Here is a 26,479-nt window from a genome sequence, read left to right on the forward strand (position 1 = left end):
TCCCCATATCTCTTACTCTAAGATTAGAGATGCCTTTCTACTGGGAGAAAATGGCTTTAAAATAGTGGTGGGCAATACATATTATGAAAGCCTATCGTGCACAATTCTGCCTAACTGTGCATTCAGTGACATCACATTGGTAGCCGTAGGTAGGAGTAGTTAGACTGTGGAAATCAGCAAATCTTATTAATGAAGGCTTTTTTCCCAGAGAATTGTTGTTAAACATTTACCAGCATAGCACTAAATATGGTATAGATTTTAAAATCACATTGCCAAAGAAAAATGATTTACTTTTAACTCAAGAAATAAATCAGAGTATGTATGTTCAAAAATAAAATTAAAAATATTATAGTAGGAACTACTTTCAGGACAGGAAATGTTATTCGATCTTTAAATTCTGTATCTACTTCCCCCATCTAGTTCCCTTTAAAAATATTTCCCTTTTTAATTGTTTACTTTGAAGGGTTTTTCCCTTCACTTAATTGATTGCTTCCAGCCATAGGCCATAAGTGTTTTATTGACAGCCTAATTTAGTATCCTTTGTAAATTTTTTATGTGTAGGGCCATAGTCTCCCTCCCTACTAAATGTATCTGGTGCCACTAACTTTTTAACATGCATTTTTATTTCCATATATAATTTTGAAACATATTATGGTTTCTTTAAGTGAAAAACAAATATATATCCAATAATAAATGAAGATATATGATTTGGACAGAAATGGATAGTATCTAACTTTAAAAATCAGGACACCTGGGTGGCTAAGTTGATGAAGTGTGCAACTATTGATTTCCGCTCAGGTCATGATCTAACAGTTCATGGGATCGAGCCCTGCATCAGGCTCCGTACTGTCACTGACAGCACAGAGCCTGCTTGGGATTCTCTCTCTCCCTCTCTCGCTCCCTGTCTCTTCCCCTCTCTGCCCCTCCCCCACTTATACTCACTCACGCTCTCTCTCTCAAAATAAATAAGTAAATAAATATTTTTAAAAATCGGGGCGCCTGGGTGGCTCAGTCGGTTCAGCTCAGGTCATGATCTCAAGGTTCATGAGATCGAGCCCTGCATCGGGCTTTGTGCTGACAGCTCAGAGCCTGGAGCCTGCTTCGGATTCTGTGTCTCCCTCTCTCTCTGCCCCTCCCCTGCTCATGCTCTGTCTCTCACTCTGTCAAAAATAAATAAACATCAAAAAAAAAAATTTTTTTTTTAATTTTTTTTAACATTTATTTATTTTTCAGACAGAGAGAGACACAGCATGAATGGGGGAGGGGCAGAGAGAGAGGGAAACACAGAATCCGAAGCAGGCTCCAGGCTCCTAGCCATCAGGCCAGAGCCCGACGCGGGGCTCGAACCCGCAGACCGCGAGATCGTGACCTGAGCTGAAGTCGGACGCTTAACCGACTGAGCCACCCAGGCGCCCCCCAAAAAATTTTTTTAATATTTAAAAAAATCATTCTCGGGGCACCTGGGTGGCTCAGTCAGTTACACATGCCACCTTGACTCAGGTCATGATCTCACAGTTTGTGAATTTGAGCCCCACGTGGGGCTTTGTGCTGACAGCTGGGAGCCTGGAGCCTGCTTCGGAATCTGTGTCTTCTGCTCACTCTCTCTCTCTCTCTCAAAAATAAATAAACTTAAAAAAATCACATCTCCTTGGACCTGGCTGGTCAGTGTGTAGAGCATGCAATTCTTGATCTTGATGGCATGAGTTCAAGTCCCACATTGGGTGTAGAGCTTACTTAAAAAAAATCATTCTCTCCTTAAAATGTTTTTTCTGAAGATGCACCACTATATTAAAACTTTTGAGATTTGGAGTCTGGGCCTGATTCTTCCAATAACCAGCACTGTGGAAACAGACACATCATTCAACCTCTGGATTAATTTGTTAACATCTGTCTGATTTCATAGAGCCTAAAATAAAGGTTGTTTTGTTTCAGTTTACTTTTATTCCAGTTAATACATGTACCTAGAAATGAGTCAAATAGTCCAGAAGAATTTGGGATGGAAGATAGCCACTCTCCTTGCTCTTTCCTGACACCTCGTCCCACTCTCCCAGACTGCCATTTTTCACCATATGTTTTTATTTCTTCTGGTGGTTATCTTAATAAAGATAGAGACTATCTAGTGATTCCTTACTATGAAAGATAGGTGTGTGCATAGCAACATCTCCTTTCCCCCTATTTCTCCCATTGATTGTTAATACTGTTTTTATTTCTTCTATTTATTGTTTCTTTATATAAAATAATTATATTCCTATTGTCTTGCTCCTCTACTTTAGTCAGTATCTTTTTAATTTTTTTAATGTTTATTCATTTCCGGTAGACAGAAAGAGAGCATGAGCAAAGGAGGGGCAGAGAGAGAGACACAGAATCTGAAGCAGGCTCCAGGCTCTAAGCTGTCCGCATAGAGGCCGATGTGGGGCTTGAACCCACAAACTGTGAGTTCATGACCTGGGCCGAAGTTGGACACTTAACCGACTGAGCCACCCAGGCGCCCCTGCTTTAGTCAGTATCTTAATTCTATGTAAGATAAAGGTATGAGTCCCCCCACCCTTTCGCTTTATTAATTCTTCATCTATCTTCTGACTACAGAGGCCTTTGTCGTCTTTTTCTTTTTCAAGTTTATTTGTTTATTTATTTGAAGAGAGTGAGAGCAGGGGAGGGGGAGGGGGAGAGAGAGAGAATCCCAAGGAAGCTCTGCACTGATGCAGGGCTCGAACCCACGAACCGGGAGATCATGACCCGAGCAGAAGTCAAGAGTTGGATGCTCAATCTGTTGAGCCACCCAGGTGCCTCCAGAGGCCTTTGTCTTCGAATTTGTACCAGTTGCTCTCTGGAATTGGTAGAATTGCTATGTAGCTGTTAACCTGACATTTTCCTTTTCTGATCTCTGGGTAGAGAACTGTTTCCTGGATTCCACATGTTTTTGTTGCCTCACTGGTTGGTTTGCTAAGCTGTCTCAATAACTTCCTCCTATTTCAGTCCTTGCATATCATAAAATATCTTCTTCTGTCCTATGTTTGATAGTTTAGCTGGTTATCTAATTCTAGGTTGAATGGCTTTGTGCCTGATAATTATTTTTTAGATAATTTTATTCCTTCCATTTCCTGTCCTCTCTTTCCTGAAATCATTTAGTTAGATGTTTGAATTCCCAGAGCAGTTCTTTATGTGTTTTATCCTCTCCTTCATTTCCTATCTCTTTATCTTTTTTTGTGCTCTGTTTTGGGAGATTTTCCCAATTCTGTTTTTTAGTCCTTCTATAGAATATTTTATTAACTTTTAATTTCTAGTGAAGCACTTCTCTTTTTAATGTTCCTCTGTCATAGAGTACTATTCTTAAAAAAATGGATATGTTATCTTTCAACTCTTCCCGAGTATTAGAAGGTGGTTGTTTTTTTTTTTGATAGATATTTTCAGTTTCTTAAATTATCTAATTACCCTTGAATACTTTTTTGTTTCTTCATTTTGTTCATTCTCTTTTAATAAAGAGTCCCTGGGGACGCGTGGGTGGCTCAGTCAATTAAGTGTCCAACTTCGGGTCAGGTCATGATATCATGGTTTATGAGTTCAAGCCCCTCATCAGGCTCTGTGCTGACAGCTCAGAGCCTGGAGCCTGCTTCGGATTCTGTGTCTCCCTCTCTCTCTGCCCCTCCCCTGCTCATGCTGTGTCTCTCTCTGTCTCAAAAATAAATAAAACATTTTTTAAAAATTTAAAAAAAAAGAAGGCCTGGAGAACTAATATGAGCTTCTTTGCTACTGTGTAAGTACCCGATTTTTTGGTAAACTTTTCCCCTGAGTAGAAATCGACTGGGAATTTTTTTAAATTGGGGGTCGTTTCGGGGCACTTGGGTGGCTCAGTCTCAGTTAAGTATCTTTTGGCTCAAGTCATGATCTCACGGTTCGTGGTATCAAGCCCTGCGTTATGCTCCATGCTGACAGTGGGGAGCCTGTTGGGATTCTCTCTCTCTCTCAAAATAAATAAGTAAAAACTTTAAAAAATGGGGTTAATTTTGCCTAGGATTCCTCTTAGAGTGAGGAGGTGTGGAGCTAACCATGAGATTCTGGCCTCTTCTCTTTAGGGTCAACTTCATAGATGTGTGACCTGTGAAGTTGCATGGATCTTGAGTTTAGAAGGCCCCTGCATGTGATTTGGTGCTCAGCTATTGTTTTCTTGCGGTTCTTAATAATTTTTGAACAAAGGGCTCCACATTTACCTTTTGCACTGAGCTTCTTAAATTATGTAGCCTTCTCTGCCTTTCTGTTATCACTGCCCCAGGCCAGAATGAGCAGAGCTTTTCTTTCCCCCTTTCTTTTTCCTTCCCTCTCTCTTTCTTTCCACCTATACCAGAAGCCTCAGCTGTCCCCTAAATGTTCTTTCATTATGAAAATTGACCATGCTCTGTAGGTAAGGGATCATTGGCACAGTGTGTGAGAAATCTTCAGTTTCCTTCCCTATTTTTCCATCCCAATTTTGATTTCCATCCTCTCTCATGCCTGCCATCTCTGAACTCTAATACACAGCTGGCTCTCAGCTCCACTGTAGTTCCTGTTAGCATATAATGGGCAGTGTCTTACCCCTTTATGAATTCCCCCAAGTACTTTCATTTTCTCCACTGTTAAACATTTATTCCTTTTCACAGCTCTGTGCTTTTTATTTCACTTGTATCTCAGGGTGGATGGGAAGCAAAAACATTAACTTAGTCTACCATCTTGATTCTGAACAACCTGCCTCCTTCTCTTTGAAGTAATATGATTGGATTAGATCATCTCTAAGGTCCTTGTATATAATATTATGTTTCTAAGCATCATTATTTCATGCAGATGTAAAGTCCCAAGCTAAACATAGATTTATTCATTCTGGCACCTTATTTTCTCTTTCAGCCCTACCCTTTTATGTTTTTTATTCTTTGGTTCAAACTTTTTTCTGAGTTAAGTATATGGGTTCACATGTCCTTTTACTTGACTGAAAATTGTAAAGGAGAACTTCAATAGTCAACTATACAATCAGAGGTTTTAATCGCCCTCTCTTTCACGTGACACCAGAAAGAATTGTATTAAAAATATAGATTGTAGTTTTTAGGGGCGCCTGGGTGGCTCAGTGGGTTAAGCGGCCGACTTCAGCTCAGGTCACGATCTCGCAGTCTGTGAGTTCGAGCCCCGCGTCGGGCTCTGGGCTGATGGCTCAGAGCCTGGAGCCTGCTTCCGATTCTGTGTCTCCCTCTCTCTCTGCCCCTCCCCCGTTCATGCTCTGTCTCTCTCTGTCTCAAAAATAAATAAAACGTTAAAAAAAATTTTTTTAAAAAAAGATTGTAGTTTTTAAATTGTGGCATAGGCAGCTTTGAATACATTTTAGTGCTTACCAAGTGAAAACATAACCATATATATATATATATATATATATATATATATATATATATATACACACACACATGCTTACAAATTGGTTTTACTTATTTGGATATTAATTTAAAAAATCTATAATAGTAATGAATCACATTGATCTGATTTGTTACCTGTAAGTCATACAAATGATATGGTATGAACTATGATGAAAACATAAGTCCTATGACTTATGTGGTTTTAATGTTAAATGTTGTTGCCTGACTTTTATTGGAAGTTAAATCTAGAAAGGACTTAGAGATTATCTAGAGTCTAGCCCAGTCTTCCAGAAGAAGGAATTGTCTGGCTAACATAGTTGCTAGCCCACTGCTTACTGGGGTTAATTAGAATGGTCTATCTGCCTGTTCTTCCATTCCTACTTGTAGTGTTTTTTATTCATAGTGTGTTTGGTGAAGAGGACACCTTCCCACACAGATGTTTAGCTACCACTAATAAATAGATTTTGAATTTCATTGGTTTAATATAATAAAGTTAAATCCATGTTTCAGGGTAAATACTTCTTCTTTTAAAAAGTAGTACTTAAATATTATATAGTTTATTAGTGGAATTTGAAAAGTAAATTAGATAATTTAAAAAATAGTATTTAAGGCAATTTTAGTTTAATTTTATTAATCTTTATTAAGGAATTAATATTTAATTAATTTAATCCCTAATATTTTAGAGGAACAAGGTAGTACTGTATATTTGGTACAGAACTTCAGTGGGAGCTTATATATATTTAAATTGAGACCAATGATTTCGTTTTTGTTTTGACTTGTTACTCACTTTTTGGGGAGAAAATACATTTAAATGGTTATAAGATAATTTAGTGTGCCATCTTTCCTTGAGTATTTTCTTTTGTGCTATAGTGGCAGATTATGCGGAAGCATAGTGGCTTATCCTTTCTAGGCATCTTCAGAATCGTATATTCAGTATAGTTTTTGTGTGTGTCTGCAGAAATGGACATTTTATTTCTTTTTGTATGAAAATCATCTGTGGGAAGAGATACTTCTAAATTTTTTTTAATGTTTATTTTTTTAAGAGAGAGAGAGGGAGAGAGCATGCATGTGCAATCAGGGAGAGGGGCAGAGAGAGAGGGAGACAGAGAATCTGAAGCACACTCCACTCTGTCAGCGCAAAGCCTGACACAGAGCTTGAACTGAACTGCGAGATCATGACCTGAGCCGAAGTTGGATGCTCAACCGACTAAGCCATCCAAGCTCCCTACAGGAAGAGATACTTGTCAATAATTCAGATTCCAGTGCTGGCTCTAGACCTAAATGCACTAAAATTTCCTCAGCTTAGGAATCAGCATTTTTAAATTAAAATTTGAGAACAGCTGCTCTATAGCAAAGAACCTATCAAAGAGTTGGTGTTTTCTAAAGTTGACAGTTCAGCAAATTTAGTATTAGCACGTTGGTGTTTTTTTAAATATATATTTTTTAAGTTTATTTTTGAGAGAGAGAGCACGAGCAGGGGAGAGACAGAGAGAGAGGGAGAGAGAGAAGCCCAAGCGTGCTCCAAGCTGTCAACAAGAGCCCGACGCAAGGCTCGATCTAATGAACCATGAGATCATGACCTGAGCTGAAATCAAGAGTCTGACGCTTAACCGACTGAACCACCCAGGTACCCCCTTGGTATTTTAATGCTGACAACTTGATTAGGTAAACAGAAGTTTGGAGGAGGATTTATCTGATTGGCATAGATGTGAAAATTAATATACAAATCTTCAAAATGATCACATTTATGTAATAAATTAATGCCTTTAAATTATAGCAAACACACAGAGCCAGCTTGCTTGTTTTGTAGTGTATTTTGTTACTTTATACACTGCCTCTGCTACTATTGGAATACATTTTCCTTTTTTATCTGATTTCCTGGCTGACTTCCTTCTTAGACTAACAGCAATGATCATGCAGCCATGCCGGTAAGTAAATGCAAGCCAAAGCTAGCATGTGAATTGGATAGTACTGAACCTCCTGCAGGCTTATTTTTCTCTGCCTGGTTATCTATGGTAAATTCTAATTATCTTGTCAATATTTTTCATATGTTTGTAGTTTTGTGGAAACCTACATTTGAAGGTAATAGTTATTTTGGTGAAACAGGAGGATTCTCTGGGACTTGATTGTGAAAGTTAGTATTATGGTTGCATCTGTGGTGAGTGCAGTGCTTTGGAAAACCTCACTGTGGTCACCCCATGCATGACAGGGCACAATTTGTAGATATCTTCCTCATCTATAAAGTGAGGGCTGTAAGGGTATATGCCCTATAGATTTTTGTGAGGGTTAAATGAGATAGTATACATAAAGTACTTAGAAAAGCACTTGGCATATAATAAGCACTCAAAAAATACTAGCTGTTATTATTACCTGCTTTTAAGACTGTTTATGCTTTTCCTGAGTGCTTTTTCTCTACAGACCTTATCCCAGAATCCACTTGTAGAAATCTATCTCAGTGCATAACCCAGTATGATTCATGACCAAGTGCACATTTTTCTTTTTCACTACAAACCCAGTATTGCTCCCCTGAATTGCCTTAGCTTTCACCTTTTTTCATGGCTTCATCATATTTTGCGTTTTACTGTGTTTCTTCTTTTGACCTCCAGTTGTGAGCTCTCAATGGCCAGAATAAGAACTCATAAATACTTTTTGAATGTGTAGATATTAAAAGTTCTTACCTTTAAAAAATCTCATCTAGCATTTGAAATTTAAAATGTTCCTAACCTTTCTGTTCCTATTCCTGTTACCAAAATTCAAATTTTGATGATTGTAATTGTTTTCTAATTAGTCTTTGCCAGTAGTTTCTCCTTACTTCAGTTCATCATACATACCTGTACTAGATTATTCTTTCTAGAGTACAGTCTAATCACATTTCCCTGTTGAAAAGCTTCAAAGTCTCTTGCTTACCTAAAGTCAAAATTTCACAGGCTAACAAAAAGGAATTATCTCAGCCTCTTTCCAGATACATTTCTGACCATTACTCAATATGGGCATTCAAAGTGGAAAATCCAGTGTCCTGGATCTGTCTTTTACTTTCTACATTGGCTTCATTTGTAATTGTAAAACTCCTGGATCTCTTCCAAAAGCATCTTTAATGCTACCTCTTTCATGAAACATTTGCTAATTCCACTTAACCTTGTGTGGATACTTTGTCCCACTTTTACAGTACTGTTTATATTTTGTCCTCTACTATAGCTGTTTGAAGTCTCGCCTTCTTTCTGCTATTAGAATTTAATCCCTTTGTGTCAGGAACTGTTATCCACTCATTATATCTTCTGTAGCACCTAAACAATATTTTACACAGAGGAAGTCCTTAATAAGTATTTTTTAAATTAATATGAGAGAAATAGTAAAGAAATGGTCTGTTATAAAAGCAATTTTCTTGTACACATAAGGAATATAAAAAGCATACTGCAAAATCAGAATTTTTGAATCGAATTTATTTGTCAAATATAGAATACTTTCTAGTTTTGAAGAGAAAGTTTGTACCCTTATTCATAGGCAAAAATTTTGAAAATGTTTATACAAAAGTTACTTGATAAAGGTGGTTTCAGTAGTGGTTAGAAACATTTGTATGTTTACTCTTTCCTTGCACATCTCCATGAAGGAATAACATATTAATTCAAACTACAACTCTCTTCACACCTATAAGTTGAGCAGTGATTGAAACAAAGTAAAAGACATGATAGCACCAAAATAACCTGTTGTGAATTCGCAGCACTAAGGACAAGTACTTCGTCCCATTGAAGGGACAGACCTTCAAGCTTTCACTTCAACTTTTTCTTCATTTGCTATAGTAATTGTTAAGTACTTACTAAGCTTGCTAACAGATTTCCTGCAGGTAAGTCATATACATGTTCAAAATACAGAAGTGATGTTCAGAAGTGATACTAACCCTGTTATCCAAAAAAAAAAAAAATCCAAAATGCTCAAATTGTTATCATCTATTTAAGAAGTCAGCAATAGATTTTGGGGTCAATTTTGTATAAATTTGCATGAGAAATTTTAAAAGGTGTGACACTTGAATGTCCAGTGTTTTAAAAAAGTTACTTATATGAGATAATTCTTTCTCTGATGATAAAGGAGGTATTCTAATGGCATTTTTGATACCCATTTCCATACTTTATGTAATAAGTTAATTCCAAGTACACAAAATCAACTAGAACAAACCATTGACAGTCATCAGTTCATTGGAGAGAATTAAAGAACCTTGAGAAAGAATGTAAATAAAAAAGTTGAAAACCATTAAAACCCACTCTTAGAAATGGAATTTATATTTTTTAAGCTTTTTTATTTTAATACATATATTTTTAAGTAATCTTTACACCCAAGGTAGGGCTTAAACTCATGACCCCGAGATCAAGAGTCATATGCTCCACTGACAGAACCAGCTAGGCACCACTATATTTTTTCTTAGGCTTTTTGTTAATGTAATAAAATAGTTAAATGATTTTCACTAAAAAAGTTAATTGGGGAAAAAGAGAATCTTGCTTTTTAGTTGAAAATTAATGTACTTGAATTTTATAACTTTAATCCTTTTAAGTATTTACTAAGTTGATGCTGGCTAATCTTGGTGAGAGATTTAATTGCATTAAGTTGTAAGTCTTATGTGTGTATATAACATAGCACACTTAAATAATTTCTGCTGTTAAAAGTTTAGAAAATAGCAGTTTGATTCAGGGCATAATTGGAAGAAGTAATAGTAACAGAGGGCTTTTAGTTTAGAAGGAAACAGTATGAGAGATTTAGTAGAAAGCTAGTGGATTAGGAAAGAACTCATGAACTAACCAATAAGTAACAGATCAATGAGATATAAATGGATATAATTGGAATGGATTATTCTCAGCCCATAGACTAAATGTATGTATAGGCATGTGCATCATACATATGCACACTTACAAATATCGTATAAGTTTATTCTTTAATAACTATCAATGAAATAGACTAGATCATTGGTGCTGGCTTTATGAGCAAAGTGCCATTCTGAACAGGAAGATTTAGTACTAAAAACAAATGAAAATGCAATATCTGACCGTTTTACTACCAGATGACAACAGAGAATTCACATTTAGAAAGTTAATTAAGTTGTTGCAGATAGCAATGGTAAAGTTCTAGGAATGCAAATGGTATCTTCCCCTTTAACTTGTATTCCACAATAGAAAGAAAAATACAAAAGATCATTTGTTCTCCAAAGTTAAATGGATAAAAGTTGAAATCAGGGAAGAAGAAAAAGGAATAAAATATGCAAATAAGAGAATGTATGAGTTAGAATTATGTTTTTATCGTGAGCAGATAAAGACAGCAAAAAGGAGGTCAGATCCCTTGAAGAGAAAGATAGGAGACGATAGGGAAAGATGAAGTCAGAGGTTTCCTGTCCGAGCCCCTATCTAGTGGTGCCAAAGAACCTGCTTTTCTTTTTACTTCCCTGTATGGAGCCTAACAAGAATGGAAAAGGATGAGGATAGAGCTGATGGGAAAGGTGGAACAGCTTTGGTGCATTTATATTTACAGTATGTTTGCAGGTCAGAGGTAACAAAATTCAGCAGGCCAAGATGCTGATACATACTTATAGAAAGAGTATGTAAATTACTGTAACACAAAAAGTAAGGAGGTTGGCCTTTGGAAAATCCCACCAAAAGAGCATGTGCAGACAAATATTACATACGGGGAAGGAATTCAGAGGGCCAGCAACATTTTAATCACTTCCTTTTCTTTCATTCAGGAGACCTTAGGTATTGTAGGAAAGCTGTCATGTTGTTTTAAATCTTTCTACTTATGAAAATCAGTGTGTTAGATGGTAGCATTGAGATTAAAAGCCTCTGTCAATTCTTTGGAAACAAGAAGGGAGCAGTTGGCAAGGCATACTGTAGATAGTCTCAGAGTATCATTGAATGTCATTTGCAAGATTGTCTTGCAAATGACAATCAAGAAAAAACTTAACGTGATCACTTACCTTGATCAGTCCCTCCCACTTTGTATAGATTTTGTCTTGTTTTAAATATATAACCTCCCTCCACTTGATACATTTCCCTTACTCTTTTAAAAAATCCATTTCCAGGTACTTCCTCAACTAGAAGTGAATCTGACAGTATCTACCCCAACCCCATTCCCACAGTCTAAGACTTAGCCCAGTGAAATTACCTATTCAGAAAGCCCTTGACGTTCTGAATGAGTATACCCCAAAACTTTGAGAATATTAAAATTTGAGAATACTGCTATGCCATGTAATTTCTTTCAGAAAGTGCTATAAAATGTACCTGAAAAGTGTAGACCTTAACAAGAGTTATGTTTCCATGTCAACTAACAGAAGACAGCAAAGCCACAGAGTTCGAAGGTTGGGACTTTACATTGAGTGCATTCAGTCTCCCAGTGATTATCACCCTCCCCACCCCCACCCATACCCAGTTTCACAGAGCATATTATTCAAATGTGTGCCTCATCAAATTAAGCCCTACTTGCACTGGAATTTCAGATTCTTAAAAGGTCAAAACCTAAATTTAAATCCTTGGATGACAAAAGTCTGCTCTCAGTTATCCTTGTGTATATGTGGCTGCATTTATGATGGTCAGCCACCTACCTACATATGTTAATAAGAGAGAGTCAGTTGGCTTGACTGACATTTTCCATTTTACTAATGGCCATGTGGAAACGACTTATATTGTCTAACATGTTAGTGATTCTGGCAACTTCTTTGCAAATTTTAAATTGTACTGGGATTACAGACTAGTACATTTTAATGATTAAATAGCCCTTATACTCTGAGCTGGGTGCTTATGTAAAGAAATGAAGATATGGCTCTGCTATCACAGAGCTGTTATTAAAACAGTTCCTGGGATGCTTCATTGTTTCACTCTTAAATTCTGTGGCTTAGTCATAGTACCCTGTCTTCACAGGGAAAATTACAGCGCATCTTTAACTTCCCTTTCCTTACAGTTGCCAAGTGAGAAAAGTTATAGAGCCTTAATATTTTATTGTTTCCCTACTTAAACGTATGCTTAACTACCCAATTTGTTATTATCAAGTAGGCTTAAGAGTTAGAAATAATCCCTGTCAGCTCCCACACAGCATAAACTGGTTTCCTCTTCTTGCTAGTCTGGGCAAAAGTGCATGCAGCTTTCACCATTTTATCTTGATTTCTGATATTATCAATTGCTTGGAAGCAGAGGCATTTCTTCAAAACCTTGACCTTTTCTGGACCGTTACTGCTCTGTTTGTCTTTGGATTCTCTTTCTACCTATTAAAGGTAGAATGAGTTGGAAGATGTCATGACATCAACAATGATATTTACAGAAAGCTAAAAGTCATGTTATTGCATATCATCTAAGGCCATGCTCAGAAGATTTTTTTTTTTTAAATTAGGGGCGCCTGGGTGGCTCAGTCGGTTAAGCGTCCAATTCAGGTCATGATCTCACGGTCCACGAGTTTTAGCCCTGCGTCGGGCTCTGTGATGACAGCTCAGAGCCTGGAGCCTGCGTTGGTTTCTGTGTGTGTGTGTGTGTCACTCTCTCTCTCTACCCCTCCCCACTCATGCTCTGTCTCTGTCTCTCAAAAATGAAAAAATGTTAAAAACATAAAATAAAATAATAAAAGGCCACCAAAGTTTGATGAGCCCTATAGGAAGTTTTGAATGAAAGAGAAATAGCCATGTATTACAGCTATCTTAAAGTTTTCCCAGTTTGGGGAGTTTTTTCCCCCAACTTTAAAATGATTGTGTTCTATTTAATCTCTGTGTGTGTATGTGTGTGTGTGTGTGTGTGTTCCTAAGAGCAAGCATTTGTGTTACAGTCTCATATCCTTATGATTGGGAATTGTTAGGAGGAGAAAAGCCAGAAAAGGGAGAATGGGAATTCCTACTTCACTATGGGATTATGGTTAGCTGATGTGAGAACCAACTCTTTTGGGGCTAGAGCTACTTTAGGGGGAGATAGAAAGGGTATGAGAAGACTATAGAGGTGTCAAAGAGGTATTTTGGAGAATGTTGGAAGTGTTTAGAGTTGAGTATATTTTGATAGACCTATGAATGTTTTTGGCATAATCTCAAAAATCTGTCTTCAAGATAGTGTTATAAAGTTATTAAAACTCACTGAAGGAATTCATCTTGATATTTAACCCTTTCTAACTCACCCATTCTGTATTATTGGGAATCTGAGACATTTCAGTGTTCTATATGTCAGTATTACAGTGTTCAGACAGAAGCCTATTTTAGGAGCTAGAAGGATCTTTGTGCATTTGTGAAGTCATCTTGGGGAAATTTTCATGTATTCTAATGTTTTAGGTATGTTTTTTCATGATTTATTTAATACATTCTTTACATATGAGCAAGATGTAGTTTTATATAGTAAAACTTTAGATTAGTGGTTCGTATATAAAATGGAAGAATAATAAATTTCTTAAGTTAAAATATCTACTTTTCAACTAGACATATTTTCTCATATTTCAATTAGGAATTTATTTCTAATTTTAGTGTTTACTTCACATTTGATGAAAGACTTCACTCTTTTAGTCTGTTAGTTTTTAAAAAGGCTATGCATTGTGGCTCTTTGGGAGACTGACCAATTCATCAATACTTCCCTTTCTCTTTTGCCTTTCCTTTGAAAAGACTATTTCACAGTCTCAACTGAAATTTATGCAGCAAATGGAGAGGCAGTGATTTAGAATAATATGGCAATATTTTACTGCTTTAATTTAAACAACTTAAAAAATTAATAACTTAAATAATTGTAAAAAGCCGTACAGAATCAGAATTAGTTAATAAGTTCTGTTGCCAGTGTTAGAGTTAATATTCAAATTGACCATGATTTTACTTCAGTTTTCCATTTTTTTCTGACAAGAGTTATGTAACCTTTTAAAACAAAACCTGTTATCAATTTAAAGAACAATAAATGCAATGCACAATATTTTTGAGTCTATATATTTCTTTTTACTTAAATAAAAAGTAGTTTATTGTGCAAAGTTGACCTTTTGTGGGAATATAAATAGAGTAAAATGGATTCTCCTGGGATCTTTAAGGAAGGGAGACCAATACAGAAAGAATGGTTGTGATTTCAAGAGCACATTTTTATGTTACATGTAGTTGAGAGAGAATGAAAGCAGCATTGAAAAATGCTTTCAAATAATTACTGTTGAAATCAAACCTTTCTTTTTTTATTAGATCTTTGAAATAAGAGAATGGTGAGACACAAATGAAAACTTCAAATGAAAATTTAAATGTGTCAAATTAGTTTTTAAGTATTCTACATTTCTCCTATTATTATATCAGAGTAGATCTATCAAAACATTACTTTGAAACCAAAACAGTTTTGAGCCATAATCTAATAAAATGTGTTGTATTTTTGTTACCATGTCATTTTGCGGTGTTTCAAAGGAAATGGAGTATCTTTAGCCTAATCTATAATAGTAAATTATTTTAGAAATTTGGCTTGACATACAAACAGATGTGTTTTCTTGATTCCTTTTAAACTGAGGGTTGGTGGTTTGTGGTTTATTGTTCCTGTGATTGGCATTAAAAGCCTTATTTCACAGCTTGCAGTGAGGGACTATTGGGTAAAGAGTGGCTGTGTTCCACAAACTAAATTCAAAAAGTGTCAATCAAGGTCTCACATAGGTTGCCTAGAGAATGAGTTTTCTTACTGATTTCACCAAATGTCGCCTTCATGCTGTCTTTGATTGGCACAGCCTGGCAGGGAGGATGGATGAATCTGTCACCGACTGGTTAATTGTGTTGCTGGTCTCAGTCTGACATCAGGTCTTTGACTCTTAAGTGGCTCAATACAAAACAAATTAGCAGATTGTAGTCATATTTCTCATTCTATATGCTTTGACTTTGTTGAATGCAGTCCATAAATCATATTGACTGACACACAAGTAAATGATGAAAGCTGCTTTTGAGACATGGATCTAGAAAGCAGCGCTGTGAAGGTGCCATGGAAGGATGCATATGGTTGACCCTTTGGGAATTTCCTAGGAGCCAAATGTCTTCTTACCACAATTGTTCTTAGAAGAAAAGCTTTTGGGTAATGCAAAAAGGATCTAATATGTCAGCAGATTCTCTTTTACAAGTTCCTTTGAAATATAAGAAGTTTGTCTAAGGGTTTTCTCTCTTTGCAAGTTGTTTTTCAGCAAAATGTTAGAGGAGGGTAAAAAAGTAGTTACCTTTAAAAGTTTGGCAGGTGTTTTTACTTACTTGGTGAACTTTGTGTTAAAGAGAAAGAAAATGTTAATAATAGTTGCAATTAATTTTTCAGATGAGGGCAGCAGAAATTTCTAGGTGCTTGAAATTTATTATTTTGGTTTTGTCTGTTAAAAAACAGAGCACCTCTAATGAAACAGGCTAGTTTTTAAAGATCATTCATTGCAAAAGTACTTAGATTATTTTTGTTTAGAAAATGATAATATTATAAGAATGTCAATAATAAAAACAATAGTAATGTTCAGAAAGGGGTGTTTTGTTTATGCCAAATGTACAAGGGCTACATCAGAAATGAATTGCCATAGGTATTTTTTGGGTGTGTAAATATTTGGAACATTAAACATTTTCTCTCTAAATATAAGTAATAGATGGAAATTTATGAATATTTGTGCACATTTTATGGTTAGGAATTAAACATTTTTTTAAAATGTATAATCTTATAGAACTTTTAACATACTTACAGAATCCAAACCTTTTATATTAACTTTAATTTGGGGCTATAAAAAGAACTTACTTCATTTGAATATTTATAAAATATTTTACAAATACTTTAATCTTGTATCTTTGAGAACAATAAGCCTGTATTTAATATGTTTAATCAGAAGAAATTTAGTATTAGGGTTTTATTATTACGTATGTTGTTTAAACAAAAAGTTAAATTAGCGTGCACGTGTGTGTGTGTGTGTGTGTGTGTGTGTGTGTGTGTGTGTGTTTGTTACCTATTTCCACTAAGTTTATGGAATAGCTGCCTCTATTTCTGTACTCTTACCATCATTTTTGGCTCCAGTACTATTGTTATATAGTCATTTGTACCTTCAGAACCCATGTTGAATTTTAAGTATCACTTTAAAATTATACCACTTACCTTGTACAGTGTGTTTACTTATGAAATGAATATAATAGTAATTTAGGGGGGCAATTTATTAATCTGTTTTGCAGTTAGTATATTATAGAGGCAACATAAGTAGAACATGGAGCTGATTGGATGGAGAAGTACATGAAACTAAAATGCAGTAGTTGTTCCATTGGGTCAAAATTACATTCCTGTTAAGTATTGTCAAGCCTGTTACATTATAATTAAATTACATGCCATTGATTTCTCCTCTTTCTACGTTTTTGTCCCCCTCCCATTCATATTGATATTATGGTGCTTGGGGAATGGAGCTGCATGTCTCCCAGACTAATTCCTCTTGGGTTTGGGGGATCTTGAAGCATGCTGGGTTTTGCATTGTTTGTTACATTCCTTTTTGGCAGTTCATCAGTATCTGTCAAATATATTGTTTGCATTGGCTTTTATCTCTACGTTTTTGATTGAGAAATTGAGATTCCATTTTAGATACAGTTTTTCACTGCATAGTGTCTAGATGCTAAAGACTTACTCAAAAAGATTGCCTTGTTTCTAGCCTGACTTTAAATGTGTAGTTTAATGAACAAATGTTCTAATAAATATCTGAAAAATATATTTATGTTCTTTCTTACTTCCCTGACAGATCAACTGTGTAAAACATTTCTGTACTAATTTAGTGAAGCATTTATGTTTAGGAGATTTTTTCATGACTTGATTAGCCTTTGTGAAAGTAGGAAAAGAATAATTATCAAATAGCACTGAGTAAATATTTATTAATGCAGATGAGGCAAAACATGGCACATTTTCCAAAAGTCATTATTTCTGACCATATTCATGGATCTTTGAATCCTATCACAGGAGTTAGTCCATCACCAAATCACATCGTTGTAGGTTGAAGACAGAAATACTAGGAGCAGTATTAGACAGGAAAACTATACAGGACAGAGTCTTTATAGTAATTTGTAATTTATTTTAAGCTTTTAATTGAAATCTGTCTAAAGAAGCAGTTTATACTAAAAGTGATGTAATGTGATTCAGCTTTGTAATCTAGAGATGAAACATGTAGCCTATTATAATTAAGGCTATCCGGGAAAATTTCTGTAGTTTTTAGGAGCTATTATGGTAGAAAATATTTTATAATGATACAAATGTGAAAGAAAACCACAAATATTTGTAGTTTACTTAACCATATATTTCTAAATTATCAGATGATTTTAAAACTAAATTTAGAAAAAAAAACAAACCTAAATTTAGGTCTGTAGATGATTTTGAAATCATGTTGGTAGGACATTTCAAGAGGTCTAAAATAATAATTCATGTGTTTTTTACCTGTCTTTTAATTTTCCTGAGTGCAGTTAGAACTTCAATGATATTTGTGTCCTGAGGAGGATAAGTAAACAAGATTAATTTTAATTCCTGTGCTAAAAGCATAGCCACTCAGAATACAGAAATAGAAAGGCCAATAATCACTGTTGTACCCCCTAAAAGACAACAAAAAGAATGTCAGGTATATAACTTTTCTGATACTTTATGGTGTATTTCTGTGTTTACTTATTTGCTTATTTATGTTTTGTTTTTGGTATTTGTTTTAAACAGGGGAAAGTTGCCCAGACTGCTTGCATGTCAGCCTGCCAGCATCTGTCAACATCCTTAATGCAGATGCTATTGGACAGTGAGTTAAAACAGATAAGCATGGGAGCCGTTCAGCAGTTTAACTTAGATGTCATACAGTGTGAATGTAAGTACCTTACTGGTTAAATCTCATGCATTTCTAGGAATCTATATTTAAATTATATGAAAAAAATGGTATATAGAAGGATAGTTCAGAAAAGAGGGAAAAGGCCTGGATCAGTGAGATTTTCAGCAGCCTTAGAAGTGACTTCTTTCCAGAAAGAGAAAAATACCTCATCTTCAGTTTAGGGCCTCTAGAGCTCTATCTAGAAAGCACTGAAGTGGCAGTACAGACTGGGATAATTGAAAACTGATTCATTTTCCTCCCCAGTCCTTTTTCTGGTCATTCTTGCCAGGACACTCCTAACATTGGTCATAAATGAATGAAATCATTCTAAGTTTGTCATTCTTACTTTATCGGTAGGCAGTTTTTGTTTTTGTTTTTGTTTTAAGTTTATTTATTTTGAGAAAGAGAGAAAGCACTAATTGGGGAGGGGCAAAGAGAGGGGAAGAGAGAGAGAATCCCAAGCAAGCTCCAGCCCAGGAACCATGAGATCACGACCTTAGCCAAAGTCAGATGCTTAACGGACTGAGCCACCCGGGCACCCTGGTAGGTAGCTTTTTAGGTAATTTCTGGAAAGATAATCTTAGGACCCCACATTCCAAATGAAGCTTCTTTTATATTCTGAATATTTGGTTCTCATTCCCCCCCCCCCCCAATTTTTTAAGCTTTTACCTTTGCCATTGTTTTTCACTGTTTTCTGTAGGCAAGAGGTGAGCAGATTCTATAATCTAATGTTGACATTAGCCAGTCTGCTTCAAACCGAGATGTGCTGTTTGGTTATTAGCCTTGTTTATATATGCTTCTGGAGGTGTGTTCTATCACCTTAAATTATAACCTTAAATAAAGAATGTAAGTATACAGAGCAATTTTCAAACATTGCTTTCAAATGAATGGTACACTGATTAAATAATGAAAGTCTCTGGTTGACAATTCAGCCAGGCACCGCTGTTGATAAATTGGAAATCAGTGGGGCACAAGAAGGATTATAAAATATTTGTTTGAGGCAAATTTTGCAATAATTTGCTGATGTTGATCAGCAGTTTGCAGCTGAAGCAAGAGTGACTTTTTTTCAACAATTATTGAATATTTGCCCACTGTATAAGGCATTCTGCTAAGAAAAACATAATTAATATTAAAAAGAATAATCATGTAAGCTGTTTGATCAAGATCAGCACAAAAAAATAAGTCCAAAGTTTTTTTAAAACGTACCTATTCCCTTCAAAAAAAAAAAAAAGAGAGATGCTTATTCACAAAGGAAAAGGAAATTAGTTTTTCCTTAGGGAAGAGAAGCATTCATTTTCTTTTCCTAAAAAGCCTTTCTATTTTCTCTAGTTAGAAAACGTTTATTATATATCTTTCTCAAAATAAAACTATCATTTTAAAAATGGTATTTAGGGATGCCTGGGTGGCTCAGTTGGTTAAGCATCTGACTATTTCGGCTCAGGTCATGATCTCACAGTTTGTGAGTTCTAGACCTACTTTGGGCTCCATGCTGACAGCACACAGCCAGATTAGGATTCTCTGTCTCCCTCTCTCTGCCCCTCCCCTGCTCCCTCCCTCCCTCCTCTCTCTCTCAAAAGTAAGTATATAAACATTTAAAACAATAAAAAATATGTGTATTTTTATATTGTATTTTAAAAATATTTATTAAAAAACACCTTTTCCCCCAAGTTTCTAAGCTCAAAGTAATTGTTATCCATTCTACAAGTAGTTTGAAACTGATTTTTTTTTTAAAGTTCTGTAAAAGTTATCTTAGGTTATCATTCCAGTATGACATTACATATGTAAATATCTTACATAAATATTGCTTCAGGCATTTTGTGTTATTAGATCTTGAATGGATTCAGAATAATTGGGTGGTTCAACCCTTTATTGGCATTTGGTTATGTCTTCTGAGGTTTTTTGTTCAGAAATGGAAATTACTGTTTGGCTAGGTATCTTTAGGTATCTAGATCTTGTGTTCTCTTCCCTCTTCATAAAAGGCTAGCCTGGCTCTACTTACTGAAAGGTATATAAACCCCCAAATCTGTGCCTCTCTGCTTTCTATAGGATAGTTTCTACCTTCAGTTAACTTCTTATGTTGATATTTTCTTCTTCTTTTTTATTTTTTTTAATGTTTATTTATTTTTGAGAGAGAGACAGAGCACAAGCAGGGGAGAGGCAGAGAGAGAGAGGGAGATACAGAATCCGAAACAGGCTCCAGGCTCTGAGCTGTCAGCACAGAGCCCGGCGCGGGGCTCGAACACAAACCTCGAAATCATGATCTGAGCCGAAGTCGGACATTCACCTGAGCTGAGCCACCCAGGCACCTCTGTTGATATTTTCTTAAAGCACTGTTCTCTTGGAAGAGACCAAGAAGAATCCTAAGTATGAGGTATAACTCAGGAAATCTGAGTTCAAATACAAGAAGGGTAACCCCCAGCCTGATGGGGGCCAAGGTTCAGACTCTATAGATATGGAAAGGGAGAGACCAGAATTCAAAGACAACCACCCAAGATAATTCAGCTTTCTTTAAGATCATGCCTATGGTTGGCACTGCTCCTTAATACTTATCCTGTATTACTTAATCATTATTTAATACAGTATCATACATTTAGTACTCATGGAACAAATATAAACCAACATTACATTTTCCATGTTTATTCCACTCTCTTTCTGGCGTAAAAGACTTTCTCTACCCCCTATCATGACTTTTAGTGACTGATTCACAAATCACTTAAAAATGAAACAGCTTTTTTTCTAATGAATATATTAAGAGAATTAAGTTTTCATTTCATTTTAAGTAGTAGTTTTGTTTTTTTAAACCTGGAAGAAAGCAGTATTTTCTTTTTCTTGTTTTTCTTTTCTTTTTTTTAATTTAAGATTTTATTTTTAAGTAATGTCTACACCCAGCGTAGGGCACAAACCCACAACCTGGAGACCGAGAGTCACATGCTGTACCGACTGAGCCAGCCAGGCACTCCAGAAAGCAGTTTTTTTAAATACACAGTTTAGGGGTACCTGAGTGGCTCAGTCAGTTCAGTGTTCCATTCTTGATTTTGACTCAGGTAATGATCTCATGGTTCATTAAACTGAGCCTGCATCAGGCTGTGTGCTGACAGGGCCAAGCTTGCTTCGGAATCTGTCTCTCCCTCTCTGTCTCTGCCCCTCCCTGCTCATGCTCTCTCTCTCTCTCTCTCTCTCTCTCTCTCTCTCTCTCTCTCAAAATAAATAAACAGTTTAAAAAATAAGGTAAAAGGTTTGTTTTCAGTATGAATGCAGTGTGTATGCTTTCTACATACTGAGGCAGGCAGAGGGGGAGAGGGATTTGGCTAGATAGGAGGAAGGCTAGAATGCATCATAGATTTGTGAAGAGAAGGGATCTGGATACCATAGGAATCAATTGGGGTATGGATCAGAAAGAAGATAGACAGGTAGTTCAAATGTAGAATCCTAAAAGCCAAACGATCATGGAGTTTCACCACTCACTTGGTAATAAAGATACACATACTCCTCTACCTTGAAATCCTCTCTAAATAACCCTGCCAAGAAGTTGTCCAGCTAGTCCTTGAACATCCAGTTTGGGGGATTAACTACTCTTCAGAAAATGTGTTTCCGTATAATACATCACTCTATCAGTTTCTTAAAGTGAGGTGAAATCCCTTTCTCTCAACTCCTCTCAATGGAGCTACTTCTACCTTGGCTACTGTCACCACTGCCTTTGTGCAAATTAGAAGTGGGATCCCTACTATAAGGAAAAGGTCCTCTAGAGTTGTCCCTTTTATATGAACTAGAAAAAGTTCACCCCTTTCCCAGCTGGACTCAACTCCCACCAAGGCACATGGCTTATCAAGTGAAATGTGAGCCCTTCCCTTCCTCCCCTCTCCTCTCCTCAGCTGGACACCCATATGTAGTAAGCAGTCCGATACAGTCTGTATGTGGCAGTTCTGCCTAGGGTCATACAGAGAAAAAACAAATTCTCAGCCACAAGACCATTATATGAAAACTGCTCTTCCATCCTTCTAAATCTTCTGAAGGCCAGACATCAACAATTCCTCTTACTGTTCTCATGTAATACCATTTTAGATCCAAACATCTTCTTTGAACAAACTGGTTTGACTACCTTCTGTTTAATGTCTGGTACCCAGAGTTGACTACAGAGATACCCAGTTGTGGGAGAACCAGTATAATCTGCAGTTGGACTATCAAATACATTGTGCCATAATCTGTACTTTATTAATAAAACCTAAACTACGATTACCTATTTTGGTTGCCAGAGTATACTCTTCTATTGTTGAAGCTGTAGTCTTCTAAAACCTCTGTATCGTTCTCTTCCTCTCTTTATATGCATGTGTGTGTGTGTGTGTGTGTGTGTGTGTGTGCTTGGGGGGGGGGAGGGAGATTATTTTTTTTTTCAATGTATGAAATTTATTGTCAAATTGGTTTCCATACAACACCCAGTGCTCATCCCAAAAGGTGCCCTCCTCAATACCCATCACCCACCCTCCCCTCCCTCCCATCCCCCATCAACCCTCAGCTTGTTCTCAGTTTTTAAGAGTCTCTTATGCTTTGCCTCTTGAGGGAGGGAGATTATTAAGCTCTGTTTTCTTATCCTATACTTGTTTTGGGATTTTAAAGTTATCCCTATTAAATTTTAAGATTTGTCCCACAACTAACCTATTGAGATCTTTTTATATCAAAATTTAATATCATCCACAGATTTGTAATCATGCTTTTTATGTATTTAACGAGGCTACTAGCAAAATGTTGAACAAAACCATATAACTATGTCATGAGCTACAGTACATTAGTGGTTCTCAGAACCTGATCCCCAGGTGAGGACCTGAGAACTTGTTAGAAATGTGAATTCTTGGGTCCCACCTACTGAATTGGGAACTCTGGGCACCAGACCCAGCAGTTTCTCCTTAAATAGGACTCTTAGGTGATTTTGATGCACAGTAAACTTTGAGTACCACATTATATGGGCCTGCCCTTCATATTGACTTGTTTCCATTATTCAGAATTTTATGAGTATCTTAAGAGGTTTTTTTCAGCCAGTTACTAATTCCCTAATTGAACCTAACTCATGGTTTTGCTCAAAGTAATGAGCAAGTTTGTCAGATACCTTGCATATAGGGATAATAACGACCTTTGGATTTTTCTTCTCAATCTACCCTTTAAAAGAAGAAGATGATACTACTACGATTCTTCATAAATCCGTATAGACTCATAGTAATTACTTTCTCTTCAAGATGCTCAGAAATTGTTACTTAAAAGACAGTGACTGGTTCTTGAGATTAACATAAAATCTTACTACTCTGTGTTATACTAGCAAGAGATCCAGAGTCCAAGGAATTCAGGTAGTAGGGATCAGGAATTAGAGACCATGAACCACCAGAGATCCTGGGAAACTTGAGGTTTACATCAAACAATTTAAGCAATAGGAGGTGAGCATGAAATATAAGCATCAAAATGGTCTTTATTCTGAATTAGAGTTTCCTTTAATTGGGTTTGATCAGAAAACAGAGTGTTTATTTTTCCATCATCATTACTTTGTGAAAACATTATATTTCCTAGGCCTCAGAGTGTTAGTCTGCTGGTAGAAACCACTGGACATCTCACCGAAGCTGGGGAAGTGGGAGGATGGAAATAATTTAGTTTCTGTCATCATTCAACCATGTGCTTTTAGTTTTTGTTTGTTTTGTTTTATTTTTCTGGTGGTGAAAGACTTCTCAGTGATCTTTGTGCTCACTTACTGCTTTAAACAATTTTTTCTAGTATTCCTTGTAACACACATATTTGTGAATTAAACTGGCTTGCACTAAAATTTCAATCTGTATCTGACTTTTTTCCCATGTAAAGTCAACTGATTTATAAGAAGATTCATTTATTTAAATGTTTAATGAGAACCTATTACCCGTTATGTACTGGGAAATCCAAGATGAATGAAGCTTCAAAGATCTCAGTCTGGTTGGTTGGGAGGAGACAGACACGTAAATAACTACAATAGGACATAACAGGTTTTTTTTTTTTAACGTTTATTTATTTTTGAGACAGAGAGAGACAGAGCATGAACAGGGGTGGGGCAGAGAGAGAGACACACACACAATCTGAAACAGGCTCCAGGCTCTGAGCTGTCAGCACAGAGCCCGACACGGGGCTCGAACTCACGGACCATGAGATCATGACCTGAGCTGAAGTCGGATGCTTAACCGACTAAGCTACCCAGGCGCCCCAACAGTTATTTTTTAATAACGATTCTTCACATAAATATACATTGTAGTAGAGAGGGAGCAATTCTTCACTCCATGGGGTAAACCCCGACCGTGATACAAGTGAAATTTGAACTGGGTCTTAAAGGATGAGTAAGATTTCATCAAAAGCAGGGAAGGGCATTCTGAGCAGAGGGAATGGCATAGACAAAAACACTGTGGTGAGAGAACACTTAGGGACTCTTCAAACAGTCTTGTGTGACTAGACTACAAGATGCATGATGAAAGCGTTAGAAGATATGGCTGAAAAAAGTTAGACTTTATTTAATAAGCTTGGACTTTATTTAATGCTTGGACTTTATTTAATAAGCAGTGGAGAGTTATGGAAGCTTTTTAATCAGGACTATGATATGATAAAATCTATCATAGAAAGTTAACTCTATGTCATGTGGAAATTGAACTGAAATGAGATAATGCAAGTAGGAAAACCTGGTAAAAGACTATAGAACTTTTTTGCATGACGGATAAAAAGAGCTTGACTTTGGGCAGTGGGGATGAAGAGAAAAGGGTAGACTCCAGACCTTTAGGAGGAGGAAATACATAAAATTGTTGAGTGGGTAAAGGTATAATTTGATATGATTAAGATGGTTAGAATCACACAGTGGAAGAGACCTAGAGAATGCATGTCATGATTTGGATACTGAGGACAGGTGTGAAAAGGGGGAGAAAGAGGAGAGAAAGAGAGAGGGAGAGGAGGAGGGGCAGAGAGAGAAGAAGAGAGATTTAACATCCAGGATAGATCGTTAGATTCAACATAGAATTTTTAGTTGTAGGCACCTTGCAGAATGCTATGTTCACAGCATTATTTGTTGATAAATAAACAAATTAACAAATCAAGAAGTCTCTATAATTTACATTTGTCTCTTAAAGTTCTGCCTTTGTTGTCAAAAAGTTAAGGCCAACTGATATGCTATACTTTAACTCAAGACCATTTAAGTTGTTGATACAGACGTAACTAATCATTTATAAAAGTTCTTAACATATTTTATGAGTATGTTTAACCCTTTAACTCTTATCTGTTCTGAGCTAAAGAGTTAAAGTTTCTTTAATATATTCTTATGGGATGGGGCATCTGGGTAGCTCAGTTGGTTGTGTCTGACACTTGATTTCGGCTCGGGTCATTGATCCCACAGTTGGTGAGTTCAGGCCCCACATAGGGCTCTGCACTGACCATGTGGAGCCTGCTTGGGATTCTCTGTTCCCCCCCCCCCCCCCTCTCTACCCTTCTTTCTCTCTCTCTCTCTCCCTCCCTCCCTCCTTTTCAAAAATAAACATTAAAAAAAAGAAAATCTCTATGAAAACAATATGTATTCTTAAAGGGTTATTTTTACTACCCTTTTGGATTGTTTTCTTTTTTAACGCATACTAGGCAAAACTTGATAAAATGCCTGTTGGGTATCTGGGTGACTCCGTCGCTTAAGTGTCTGACCTCGGCTCAGGTCATGATCTCACGGTTCGTGGGTTTGAGCCCTGTGTCCAGCTCTGTGCTGACAGCTCAGAGCCTGGAGCCTGCTTCAGATTCTGTGTCTCCCTTTCTCTCTGCCCTTCCCCTGCTTGTGCTCCGTCTCTCTCTCTCACAAATAAATAAACATTGAAAAAAATTTTTTTTAAAGTCTGGGTTCAGGAATGCAGAATTATATGAACTTATGTAGAACTTTTTTTTTTAAGGTTTTACTTTTTAAGTAATCTCTACACCCAACATGGGGCTTGAACCTATAACCCAAGATCAAGAGACACATGCTCCACTAGTGAACCAGCCAGGTGCCCCCTTACATAGAATTTTTTTAAAAATTCTTTCAAATCAGCCTTAAGATGGTCTGAATATATGTCAGAAAGTTGAGACCATGGTTCCAGTCCTGGCTCTTTTTGGGCAAGTGACTTTGAACAAACCGACAATCAAGAGGCCTCAATTTTTCCTATAAAATGTAAGATTTGAAATTGATAATTTCCAAGATATATCGTAGTTTAAGATTGAGATGCAGAAAAATTTAAGGCAAAGCAATGTGGGGCTTTGGAGTAAATACACTAATTAATTCCTTATCTACTGTGTGTTTGGTATTTAGGCAACACAACGATAAACAAAAT

At 36.4% G+C, this 26,479-nt stretch overlaps 1 protein-coding gene across 4 annotated transcripts in view; it reads left to right on the forward strand.

Moving 5' to 3' along the window:
- Positions 1 to 26,479, forward strand: part of EXOC6 (exocyst complex component 6) — a 224,344-nt gene that overhangs the window by 150,843 nt on the left and 47,022 nt on the right. For all 4 annotated transcript variants that reach the window (XM_019445097.2, XM_019445095.2, XM_053909731.1 and 1 more), the window contains one exon: positions 18,005 to 18,146. In XM_019445097.2, the coding sequence (XP_019300642.1) occupies positions 18,005 to 18,146 (142 nt within the window). The remainder of the gene's footprint in view (positions 1 to 18,004; positions 18,147 to 26,479) is intronic.

Source organism: Panthera pardus, unplaced genomic scaffold, assembly GCF_024362965.1.
Source record: "Panthera pardus isolate Hobbes unplaced genomic scaffold, ASM2436296v1 HiC_scaffold_22, whole genome shotgun sequence".
Lineage (NCBI taxonomy): Eukaryota > Metazoa > Chordata > Mammalia > Carnivora > Felidae > Panthera > Panthera pardus.